The sequence below is a fragment of the Brassica napus genome, chromosome A6 (genome assembly GCF_020379485.1).
Source record: "Brassica napus cultivar Da-Ae chromosome A6, Da-Ae, whole genome shotgun sequence".
Classification (NCBI taxonomy): Eukaryota; Viridiplantae; Streptophyta; class Magnoliopsida; order Brassicales; family Brassicaceae; genus Brassica; species Brassica napus.
Window position 1 is genome coordinate 28,115,140 of NC_063439.1, and position 11,828 is coordinate 28,126,967.

General features: G+C 38.7%; 3 protein-coding genes across 4 annotated transcripts; 1 reads left to right on the plus strand and 2 right to left on the minus strand.

The window, feature by feature from the left end:
• Positions 1–255: 255 nt before the first annotated feature.
• LOC106409374 lies at positions 256–1,133 on the minus strand. The gene has a single exon (XM_013850022.3). The coding sequence runs from the start codon at positions 877–879 to the stop codon at positions 499–501; it is 381 nt and encodes a 126-aa protein (XP_013705476.1). The 5' UTR covers positions 880–1,133; the 3' UTR covers positions 256–498.
• Positions 1,134–4,822: 3,689 nt separating this feature from the next.
• LOC106410420 (nuclear polyadenylated RNA-binding protein 3) lies at positions 4,823–6,520 on the plus strand. Its single transcript, XM_013850911.3, has 3 exons — positions 4,823–5,032; positions 5,134–5,270; positions 5,375–6,520. Exons 1-3 carry the CDS (start codon positions 4,955–4,957, stop codon positions 6,318–6,320), a joined length of 1,161 nt encoding a protein of 386 aa, XP_013706365.1. The 5' UTR covers positions 4,823–4,954; the 3' UTR covers positions 6,321–6,520.
• On the minus strand, positions 6,509–11,058 carry LOC106410419 (cellulose synthase A catalytic subunit 4 [UDP-forming]-like). Of its 2 annotated transcripts, none has more exons than XM_013850910.3 (11): positions 10,817–11,058; positions 10,533–10,725; positions 10,331–10,458; positions 10,163–10,232; positions 9,924–10,083; positions 9,207–9,819; positions 8,990–9,127; positions 8,646–8,771; positions 8,344–8,556; positions 7,359–8,249; positions 6,509–7,199 (listed from the first exon to the last, which is right to left on the minus strand). In XM_013850910.3, exons 1-11 carry the CDS (start codon positions 10,850–10,852, stop codon positions 6,612–6,614), a joined length of 3,156 nt encoding a protein of 1,051 aa, XP_013706364.2. In that variant the 5' UTR covers positions 10,853–11,058; the 3' UTR covers positions 6,509–6,611.
• Positions 11,059–11,828: the final 770 nt, after the last annotated feature.

The window sequence follows — 11,828 nt, forward strand, 5'->3', positions numbered from 1 at the left end:
GAGAGTCAAAAAGATTCTGCATCACCACGAAGAATCAAGAAATAGCTTCAGATCAATGCCTTAAAGTGCTTCTTTTTTTTGTTGGATTCAACAATTTTTGTCGACTAGTGTTTACTGTAAATCCAACAACGCACACCCCTTTTTCGACTGAACGAGCAGATTACTTGTAACAATCTTTACAACCAAACCTTTTATCGAACCTGAATTTTTTTTTGCAAATCAAAGGTCACCTCTAGATAACCAAAAGTACATTGATGAATAAAAACATTGATCTATTATTTATAATGCACACCAGAACCAGACATTTTGCAGAAATGATATTTAAATCGGCGATCAATTTTTCAACAACGTTGGCTAATCGATAACATCACCAGATTTACAATAACACACATTACATCTAATCCCAAACAACAACAACAATAGCAAAAAAAACCTAACGAGGAGGAATGATTTTCATTTGGACCAGCCAGTGTCATTCGTCCACGTGGATTAGCGCCATCACAGTTTAAGGGATCGGGCAAGCTGTGAAGGGTTGACGATACCTGGCATGAAGGCCCCGTCTGCCCTGAGGATATCAGCTACCTCCACATATCTCCTCCGTTTATAATCACTCGGCTCTGTTTCATGGCTCGCCTTATTCTTCCTCGCCTCGGATCGAGCCGGACTCCACTGCTCTCCGAAGAGTGTGCCCTTGTTGAGATACTCGTGAGCCAAATAACCCGCAAGGAGCTGATTCGGACCGGCGGCGGGAGTCGTCGGCGGCGGTGGTTGATTTGTTGCGCCGGTGGTCTCAGTCGGTTTTTCAGCGACACTCGGGAGAATTCGTTTGTCTGACGTCAGCATACGACGTGGCGGAAGACGCATCGTTTTGGTATTCATGGCCGTTTGCTATTGGATGGTTGCCACGTCAGCAGTGTGTAAAATATATAACTACCGCGGTGAAAACGGTTGTTTTGAAATAGATCAGATGGAAGGATAATAATTTAATCAGAGATGAATATTTTATTAGAGTTTATCTCTTTTTTTTTTTGAATCAACAATATAATATTTAGAAGTGGAGAGAGAAAGAGAGATTACACGCTGAGAGAGGGGGAGAGAGAAAAAGAATGAAGGGGCAAAGGGAGTCTGTAGGGTTAGGACAATATATATAGAGAGATACGACGCAAACTCTACCCCTTAATTTACGATTATACCATAACTGTAATGACTTAAACACCCTCCCTTCTTTACCATATCTTATAATTTACCATAGTAAGTAACGCAAATATTCAAAGGTTTTGGGGTAAAGAAAAAGGAATCTCCTCTTTTGGATTTGTTTTTTTTTTCTTTTGGGTCAACAGATTTGTTTTCTATTTAATTTCGATTATTGTTTTCAGTAAGGTAATAAAATCTTATATACTTAATATTGTTGACCAAAAAAAATATAATAAGTAATTCACTTAATTCTGTCCTAATGCAACAGTTATAGTATGTTCGCTAATCTATTTTATATAATAATATAAGAGAAACGAAAATTGTAATTTTGTATATTTAATAATAGAATTAATACTTATTGGCATGTATGTAGTCTAATCAAACTATCTAGGTATTTTATGTCAACTCCTTATATTATTAATATTAGATTCATAAAATTACATAGTTTTGGTTTCTATTTCGATATTGTTTGTTTAGCTAATGCATCTATATAGATAGTACAATCTCTAGAACACATGAAGAAAAGTAAGTTGATCCTTCCTTGAGATCTCTAGGAGGTCTTGTACCATTGAGTGGATTTATGTGTTACGGACTCCTTCGATGGTCATTTCAGTATTGAATCGATTTAACTCATCTATAAGCCTTTTGCAGTCACTTAGAAAAACAACTTGCTTAAAGCCTAACGTTCTTTGTTGCTGCACTTCCATCAACATTGAGCTTCTACTTCAAATGCGATATTAGTTGGTCGAATTGCAGATGGACTTTTGAAGATAAAGGATGCCTTCTTTGCTATATAAGGACTAACCTATTTCTCTAGGCTCATCTGAGCCTTTTCATAAAGCATCAACAAGGTAATAGTATGGAGAGTAATGTAATACCTGCTCGTACTCTCTCTACAAACGTGAGGACATAATATGTTGATCCTATTATTTTTTTGTAGTTTGCTTCCTGCCATTGCTGATTGTCTCTTAATGCACCATGTACCACATGTAGAATATGCTCCATTTTATGTTGAAAGATTATATTGTTTCTCATTCTTCATATTTTCCAGCCTACAAAAAAATTTTAAACTTTTCTTGGGTCTCTTTTGGTCTGAGCCAGTAGCACTTTCATATTTTAGAGGATAGTTTCCTGGTTTAAGTCTAGTGCTTTATACTCAGGAGGCACAAGAGACCATGTCTCCCTCCTTCAATACTCTAAAGGTAAACATCAGGTTATTTTGGGTTTCATGTTCCTCTCCAAAAATTTGGCAAGTGCTATCAATTTTACTCCTCTTTTCTTCAAGATTTTCTGCAGCTGCCATTCCTTGATGGACTAGTTTCCACCAAACTACTTTAAAGTACTTTAACCTTTGGTGGTAAATTAAGCTTCCATATAGTTGAGCAGAGTTGGTTCATTTCATCTGTGATTGAACTATTCCCATCATAGTGTTGAAGTGTTTGATTTGACAGTTGCTTTTGAAGATTGTATCTAGACTTCCCCGTGTATTCCCCTGTTTTTGTGAAGCACCAAATAAGGATATCTTGATTATCAGATATGGTAGGTCTTAGAGTCAGAACATAGCTCGGGTATTCTCTATTCTGCTCTAAATATATTTATTCATGCTGATATGTACTGAAAGTTTTTTTTTATCTTTTTGTATGTTTTTTGACAATGAATTCATGTCTGTATACTATTTAAATTTATTGACAGGTATTTATAATTGATAAACCCTAAAACATAGAGAATAAAAAAGTTAACCTTTGAGATCACCAATTGAAACCATCTCGTTGGTGGCTGAATCTATTGAAATAATTCTATATATGCTCTGTGTTATGAAAATTGATGTGGAATGAAACTAAAATGATCTATGGAAATTTGGTTTAAGATTAATTTTGGTAGCCTGCGTGCTAAATATACTTTGTTAACCAATAACTTATAAACAGGCATGGTTTGGTTTGGTTAACCAAAATTACATGCCTATGTTCAACAATATCAATTTATCATCAAACGTCCAACAGTGTATCTAACTTGATGTGCTCTCTATAACAAGTCATTAGGAGGAAAAAATGTAGATAACTAAATATTCATCTCGATAGGTGCCAATCAGACTCAGAAAAATTTAGCTACAATGAGCTGTATTAATCTATATATTCGTGAATTATATTAGGGTGCTTGCCCTATTTTTCTTATTAGAGTAGCTGGTTTTTACATTAGACTATCAATCGTTTGTCTATAGTAAATTAAATGGGAAATTAGATTTAATTAGTCAACGAAACCTAGTAACAACGAACTAATTAATGTTACAATTTTTTTTTACTAAAATCGGGACGTAACTTGGACAACAAAACAGAGGAACATAATTGAATAGTGAAAAATTTGTATGCCAACTATAGAAATTACTTTGGAAATCTTGAACAAACTAAAAGGTAATACTAATTCTTCCGAGGCCAAAAAATAACATAAAAGGAATGAAAAAAGAATTGAATACGTTGAGAGACAAATAGTTATGGCAAAGACAGACAATTCAAAGTTTTAATTGTGACGACGCGTCTAGCTTACTTAATGCGCATAATGTTTGGCCAAGCCCTACCATATTTTGAAGACTTATGTTTTTTTTTTTATTATTAGAAATTCCATCTTCTTCAAATTTGACAATGATATGTCATAATCCAATTGTATTGAAAATGAGACATTTAACCAGAAATATACTTAAATCTAGCAAAATGTTCTAAGCTTAGGCAAAATCTACCATTATCTAGCGGTAAATACGAAATTTTCATTAGCAAAGCTAATTTTAACTATGAGCATAAAGTAACAATTCCATGTCAGGCTCATAATACAAAACTTGCAATGAACAAAAACATCCGAATCATAAACCTAAGACTTGTAAAAAGGGATTCACTAATGTTTGGTTCTCATGTTCAGTTAGAATGCAAGCTGCATACTAAGAGCTGTTTAAAAGAAAAGGAAACATTTTAGTGGTAGGCTTTGAGGTACCAAAGTCCTTTATTGCTTATCCTCCAAACCGATTACAAAGCTAAGGACATCTCCATCCCTACTCCATTTTTTACTTTAAAATGGAATAAAAATGAATATGGAGTAAAGAATGCTCCAACCCAACTTCATATTTCACTCCATAATGAAATTTACTCTATAAATGGAGTAAACTATTTTTTGTTTGTTCATCACTCCATTATAGAGTGGGAAATGGAGTAGGGTTGGAGTAATTTTACTCTATTTTCACTTTTACTCCATTTTGGAGAAAAAAATGGAGTTTTACGTTGGAGATGCTCGAAGAACCCTAATTCTCTCCTAAATAATCCTTGAACAGAGACGCACCTAGAAATCTATCCGCCATTGTAAATTATCCGTACACGTATCACGTCAGTATATACCTCATCTGATATGGACACCGGACCGTACACGTGAAAGAAGAAAATCTTCAGTTGCGATGAATATCAGTGGACCGATAATATATTGGGTAATAAAAGCCCATCGATTATTTTTATAGTTCTTTATAGTAAAGCGAGGGCCCACAGAGCAACGGTCCAATTTCAAAGCCTAATGTGTGGGGTCAGAGTCAGAGAGACTCAGACATTGTAACGGTCATTTTCCTTTTTTCCCCCCTCGAAATAAATATTTTAATAAAAAGTTAAAATTAAAAAGAAAAGGAAAACGAAAAAGAGTAAATAAAAGATAACCAAATCAATGTCTTGGATCAAGAAATTGTGAAAGCTCCTCGAAGGAACTCTCTATCTTCTTCTACTCTCTCAAAAGAATGGGTTGCTTTCCAGGTTGCTTCGGTGGCCGGAAGAATCGCCGGCGTCAGAGGCGCAGGGAGGACCCTCGTTCCAACGTAAGATCTCTTTCTGAGCTGCTTGTTGACAAAGTTTCAGCTTTAATTTGTGTTGGGTTTTGTCTGATCTGAAGTAATCTTTTTTCTTTTTTTTTATGTAGAAAATCTCTGAGGGTTGTACAAAGGATGTTAGCGTTTCTATTGTTGAGGAAGTTCCCAAGTCTGCAAAGGATGTTAGGATTCCTGCTGCTGTTGAAGAAGTGACTAAGGTTTCTGTCATTCCGACCACTCACATCTGGTTAGTCTTGTTATGTCCCTTTTAGACAAAACTGTTAACTCTTTGTTCTTGTACCTAGCGTAAACAGATTTGAGTTATTGATTTTGTTGTTTTTTTAATTGCAGTGAAGAGAAAGCTGAGGAGAGAAACAGTCCGAGTCCGAGTCCAAGTCCAAGTCGTAAGAGAGTGACTTTTGACTCCAAGGTCAAAACGTATGAACACGTTACAGTAGATGAATCTGTTGAGCTCTTTGAAGAGGAGAAGAAGAAGGACGAAGAGGTGAAGCCTTTGAAGTCGAATCAGGCACCATGTTCATCAGAGGGGAGCGATGTTACTTCCAACTCGTCAACTTCTTTTCCTTCAAACCATAGATACCAGAATTGCAGAGAAAGTGACGATGAGGAAGAAGAGGATGCTTTAACAGATTGTGATGAAAGTGATCTAGAAGATATTGATGATGATGGTTGTCTACTTGATGAAGACTATTATGATGATGATTATGAGGATAACAACAAAGTTTACACCGAGGAGATTGCCGATAAAAAAGACAAGTCTAACACGAGTGCTAGAGACAGAACCGGATATGTCAACGCTGTACTGAACCCCATCGAGAATCTCTCCCAGTGGAAAGCTGTGAAATCCAAAGGAAGAACAATGCAGACGCAGTCTCGAAAGGAGAACAACGTGACTCTCATCTCCGATCAAGAACACAAACTAAATGCATCCTTCAGCTTACAAGAGCCTCAGGTTGTTGATGAGTTACCTTCATTCAGCTTGAAACCAAAATCAAGAGATGGAATCAAGAGATCTCAAGAAGTACCAGCTGTTGACGCTAGTCTCTCAACATGGTTATCTACATCGAAGACCACGACCAGCGGATGCAGCAGCGTCTCTATGGGTGTTCAAAGCTACGATGAAAGACCTATACTGGGCGCGTTGACTTCAGAGGAGATAAAACAGTTCTCAGCAACGAACTCTCCAAGAAAATCTCCAAGTCGAAGCCCTGAATCACCTATTATCGGAACAGTTGGTGGCTATTGGAACAGTCACTCAATGGCCACAAGCAGGTAGAGAGAAAGTATGATGTCCAAATGTCTCACGGTTCCACACATGTTTGGTTACACTGAGTGAAATATCATTTTATTTAATTAATTGGCTTTGTGTGTTTTTGTGTGTAATAAACCAAAATGGTTGTGTGTTTGTTGTTGCATATGTGGGTGTTGTGATTCATTTGATTTGTTTGTATTTTATATGATCCCTTTTTATCATAACTTCTTTGCTCAAATAAAAGAAACAAAAAAACCCAAACAGAGATGGCTCAAAAGGGCGGCCAAAACGCAAACGCAATACAAATAGTCTTTATTAACAGTCAACGCCACACTGCTTCAGTAACGGACCAGTCTGTTTCGCCAAAAACGGATCGATCCGAACCCAAACCAGCGAGAAAATAGACGCCAAGAGGATCGACCAAAGCACAACGATCGTGGGAGTTCGGTTCTGTCGACCCATCAAACCCTTGAGGAACGGGTAAAGATGAACGATGACCCAAAACGCGAAGAACAGCTTCCCGAAAAGCGGTCCCCACGAGCCGTACCCGTTGTTGATGGCGTCCGAAACTCCTGCCACGACACCGACCATGTTGAGGATGATGAGAGTGGTGGGAGGGATGAGAAGAGTCGTCCATTTGAAGAGGTAAAGATCTCCGAACTCGTCGGCTTCGTCCGAGGCTCCTTTGGACGTGACAGTGAAGTTTGTGTCGACTCCGAAGAGGACTTTGAGGAGACCTTGAAAGACGGCGAAGAGGTGAGCCGAGACTCCTCCGATCACCCAGAACTGCTCGTTACGCCACAGGTCAGTTATGCTCACTTCGCTCCACCTCAGCTCCAAGATCGCCGTCGCGATGATTGATAGGAACAGCGCAAGGAACCATATGCTCGCAAAATTGTTGATCTGATCAATAAAAGATAGAGTTAAAAAAATAATACTAGGACGATGTTTTCGTATTTCAATGTAATTTAAATTTTTTTAAAAACTGTGTAACCAATGATATTTTGTAGTCTGTGTAACAAAAAAAAAAGAGTTTAAGGGTATAAAAGTGATCAGACTAACCGTGGGAATGATGAACTTGCCGGTGAGAAGACAAACCGCTGGGATAGTACAATAAGCCAACAGAGGAATAGAAGTGAAAGGGTACACAATGGTGTTGATGTAAGCGAGACGTTCTAGAATCTTGAGCTTGCCTCCCCATGCATACCACAACGGGCAGTGACGACTAAAGAAGATTTCGACCGAACCAAGAGCCCAACGAAGCACTTGGTGCAACCGGTCAGACAAATTGATTGGAGCAGATCCTTTGAAAGCTGGTCTTTTAGGCATACAGTAAATCGACTTCCAACCTCTACAATGCATCTTGAACCCCGTAAGAATATCTTCCGTCACTGATCCGTAGATCCATCCTATCTCTTTGCCCCACTCAGTCTTCTCTTCGTATCCGCAGCTAATGACATGGATGGCTTCTTTGATGAGTGAGCTCGTGTTCGTCGCCTCAGGTAACCCTCCCTTCTCCATCAACGTCGATGCAATGAACACAGGAGACATCCCGAATCTCTTCTCGAAGTTCTTCTGAGACATTAGAGATGATTTATCGTGCTCGTCGTACCCTTCAAGCCCTTCTTCGATGTCCTCAAGATCGAATATGGCTTCGGTCGATCGTTTTCTTGAATAGCTCATCGTCGTTGCACTGTCCTTCTTCTTCTTCCTCCTCAGTCCAGATAACAAGCTCTTGATCCCTGACTTCTTCTTCTTCGAATCCGACTTCGGTTTGCCACGCCTACCTCCGCCGCAGCAGCAGGAAAGCCACGACGGCCAGCAGTCGCATGTCATCTTCTTTCGTTTTTCAGACACGGGAGGTTCGTATCCGTACAGTGCTGGTCTGTTGAATACACATCCTGTTCCGACGTAGACTGGTCCTTGAATCCCATCTAACCCTCTCATGTTTATCTGCGACAAAACATAACTGGGTTTTAGTTAATTTTTTTTTTTTTTTTAAGAATTAGAGTGTTGTTTTTGCTGATAATGGTTGATGATGACTTACATCGAAGAAGACGATGTTTCTATTGGCGTATCGATCATTGCGATCTATTCCATCGAATCTCTGAGGGAACTGAACATAGCAAAGCTTTTTCCCGAGCTGTGGATCCATCAGGAAGCACATTGATTCTCTGATGGCTTTACTATTGTTGATGTAATGATCACAATCCAAGTTCAGCATAAATGGTGCATTTGTGAGCACTGCAGAGACTCGAACCTGGCCCAATCCAAGAAACCAATATTCAGCAAAAAACAGTTACTTGTTTGTTTCCATAGGCTTACTTGTTTTCTTGCTTGCTTGCTTACCATTGCATTCATGGCTCCAGCTTTCTTGTGGTGAGCGTAACCAGGACGCTTCTCTCTAGACACATACACTAGGCGTGGCAATTCGTTACCGTCAATATCATAAGCTCCTTCCTTTCCTAGATACACCTGAAGAAGAATACCAAAGTAGTTTGTTTCAGAATCTTTTGATGGTGTTATATCGAAAGAGAAAAATCAAGTCCCGGCCACTGGGAAATTAACATTTTGGCATCACCAGAGACAGAGGACAACAAGTGACTAGTCTGGACCACTTCTGTGGGGCCAGTACACCCCTGTATAATTCAAAAAAAAAAAAAAAAAAAAGAGAGAAGAATCTGTTATGTGACCTGAATCATCCCGGGATGATCACGAGTGTTGTTCCCAGGCCATGGTGTACCATCTTGCATCATCCAACCTTCTTCGGGTTTCTTCTGAGCTTTAGCCACTAAAGAATTGATCCTCACTTTAAACTCTTCATACTCTCTCTACAAAACAATGGATCAAGAATGTAAAGAACCGTTTCGTGATACGCAAGTAAAAGATCTTTCTTTTGTTTTCACTGACCTTCATTGCTCTACGATCTTTGACGAATGTAGTTTGGACTTTATCCTTCAAGTAATCAATCTTCTCAGAGAAGTAAAACTCTGGAGCTCTTGGCTCTACGTTGTACTTCTTGCAAAACGGAACCCATCTTCTTGCAAACTCTGACGTTTCAGACAACGTATCGAACAGGAGCATGGAAGCACCGTCATCAGACACATAGCAGCTAACCTTACTCACCGGATAATCAACGGCTAAGATGGAGAGAATAGTGTTGGCTGTGATGATCGGAGGCTCCTTAAGAGGATCCACCGTACTGACAAACACATCAACCGGTGCAAGCTTGTTCTTCTCTCCATCCCTTTCGAATCTCATAGAGAGACGGTCGAGGTAGGTCTCACGGTTGATCGGGAACCATTTAGGGAACTGATCGAGAATCCAAGAGAGCGCGAACCAGATCTCGCAGATGACTGAGATCAGCCAGAGAGGGTAGGCGTCTTTGGCTGGTGTCAAGATACGGAAACGGAAGAAGAAGACTAAGATGATGAGGCGGAGAACGATCACGATCCTGTAAGGACTTATTTTGCTCGAAGAGATTGGGACTTTTCTCCAGAGAGGTTGTCTTGCATCAGCATCTCTGTAAAACAACAACGACAACAACTTAGTTACTTGCGCTTCAAGTCTTTTATTATTCTAGGTTAAAAATAAAAGATCAGATTGTGTTTTTTTTATTTTTATTACAGGAATTCTTCTTCATCAGATTGACTGTCTTGATCCTTTGTTTGTTCTCCTTTAACCAATAAACCTCTCTTCTCTTGCCTCGCTTTCCATTTATCAACTCGTTCTTTCCACTCAGCGTCTGTGGCTCCATCTCTCTCACCTTCAAACTCTCTCCCTAACACTTCAAAATTAAATCACACAAAGACAGGTATGTTTAGTACATACGTAATATATAAACCGAACACATGTACTAAACATACCACTTCCGGTGGAAGAGAAGGCACGGCCACTTGGACGCCATTGCTGCTTACTATTGTAGTCTCCATTTTCCTGCAATACCAAAACATACTCAGAATCTTTATTTTTTTCAATTAGGAAGGAGAGGCTACAAAGAAAACTGAAAATATAGATCAAAGTCATTAAGTTACCGATCCATAGGCAAAATTCTGGTAAATGGAGGAAGTATCCTTGCGATTCTTGATATTCAACTCATCGTCCGAATCAACATGACCATTGTTTTCTTCTTCTTCATCATCTCCAGCAATGGTTGGAGAGCCTTCAAGCAAAAACAAATTTGTCAGTGAAGCTAGCTTAAATCTTTTTTTATTTTATTTTTAGATCTAAATTTACCTTTGTGGTGTTTATAGGGAGTGTTGCATTGAGGGCAACATTTGTTACCGTTGCTACGCTCATACTCATAGCAGGGTTTGCAAACAGGGAATGCGCACACGTGGCACGCCACGAATGTCTGGCCATTGTCGCCGTCTTTGACCTCGTCCCTACAGATTCTACAGATCTTTGCCGAGAAGGACGAATGACGATGCTGCTGCATTCACCAAATGAAAAAGTTTGGTAAAGAACAAAACGTAGGAAAGTTAAGTTTCGATATTTGTTCTTCTTGTTTTCTCTTTTACCTCATCGCCGAAGCTGGCCATGGTGTTTGGTTCCATGGCGAGGAAAGCTAAGCTCCGAAGCAGAGCAAAATGAGAGATAGAGAAAAATGTATGGGACTATGTGTTTTGATAACTGAAGAGATCAGTGGGAACTTTGGCGGTAATATAAGGGGAAAAATGTTAAAGAGGAAACTAAAGGTTGTACCAAACTGTGAGGTGAGGTTGGGTCTGAGGTTTGTGTCATAAGATAGCTTCAAGAGACAGCAAAAAAAAAGATTTGGTGGAAGAAGGGGACAGCTATGTTTAGTCAAGAGTTTATTTTATACATTTATTTGCTTGAGAGCTTCCAACTTCTTCTGCTGTTTGTTACTCTTTTTAGTTCTTTAATAACTTAGAGTAGCTTTCAAGTTATTATGTATACCTACTTAAGTCTTTGCTGAATGTTATATACTTTGATCTTATATCTGAATTTCATCAGATCCAATCAGATATAGAAAGATGAGATTACTTTTAAAAAGAGCCCATAATCAGTTTCACAAAGGCCCAAAATGGTAATAGAAAGAAGAAAAAAAAGAAGCTGAATTCAACTGAAACAAAGATGATAATGGTGCATATATCACTCATAAGTAGGGGTGGGCACTTCGGTTATTTTATCGGTTCGGTTCGAGTTCGGTTCGGTTTGGTTGGTTCGGTTCTAGAATTTTTCCAGCTGAAGTAAACTATAGTTAGTTTGGTTTGGATCGATTTCGGTTCGGTTATGTTCGGTTCGGTTTATATTCGGTTTGGTTTGTATTCGATTCGGTTTGTATTTCGGTTCGGTTCGGTTTAATCGGATTTCTCTTAGTTTATTTATTGTACAAGAAATCATGTTTTAATACATAAATGTAAGGTTGTCATGAAATAATCGTGTTGGACATAATCAAAAATTAAATATGTAAATTCAATTCAATTTAATTAGACTTGGTTTAGGTTTTAATTGTAGGGTTTAAAAGTATACGCTATTGGAAAAAACTAACCATGGATATTATGTAGG

Bases quoted from the DNA above. Each gene is read 5' to 3' on its own strand.
- LOC106409374 (XM_013850022.3), bottom strand. From the start codon at position 879: ATGAATACCAAAACGATGCGTCTTCCGCCACGTCGTATGCTGACGTCA.
- LOC106410420 (XM_013850911.3), top strand. From the start codon at position 4,955: ATGGGTTGCTTTCCAGGTTGCTTCGGTGGCCGGAAGAATCGCCGGCGT. The intron at 5,033-5,133 runs GTAAGATCTCTT...TTTTTTATGTAG, and splicing joins GGGAGGACCCTCGTTCCAAC to AAAATCTCTGAGGGTTGTAC. The intron at 5,271-5,374 runs GTTAGTCTTGTT...TTTTAATTGCAG, and splicing joins ATTCCGACCACTCACATCTG to TGAAGAGAAAGCTGAGGAGA.
- LOC106410419 (XM_013850910.3), bottom strand. From the start codon at position 10,852: ATGGAACCAAACACCATGGCCAGCTTCGGCGATGAG. The intron at 10,726-10,816 runs GTAAAAGAGAAA...TGAATGCAGCAG, and splicing joins TGGCCAGCTTCGGCGATGAG to CATCGTCATTCGTCCTTCTC. The intron at 9,128-9,206 runs GTCAGTGAAAAC...ATTGTTTTGTAG, and splicing joins AAGATCGTAGAGCAATGAAG to AGAGAGTATGAAGAGTTTAA.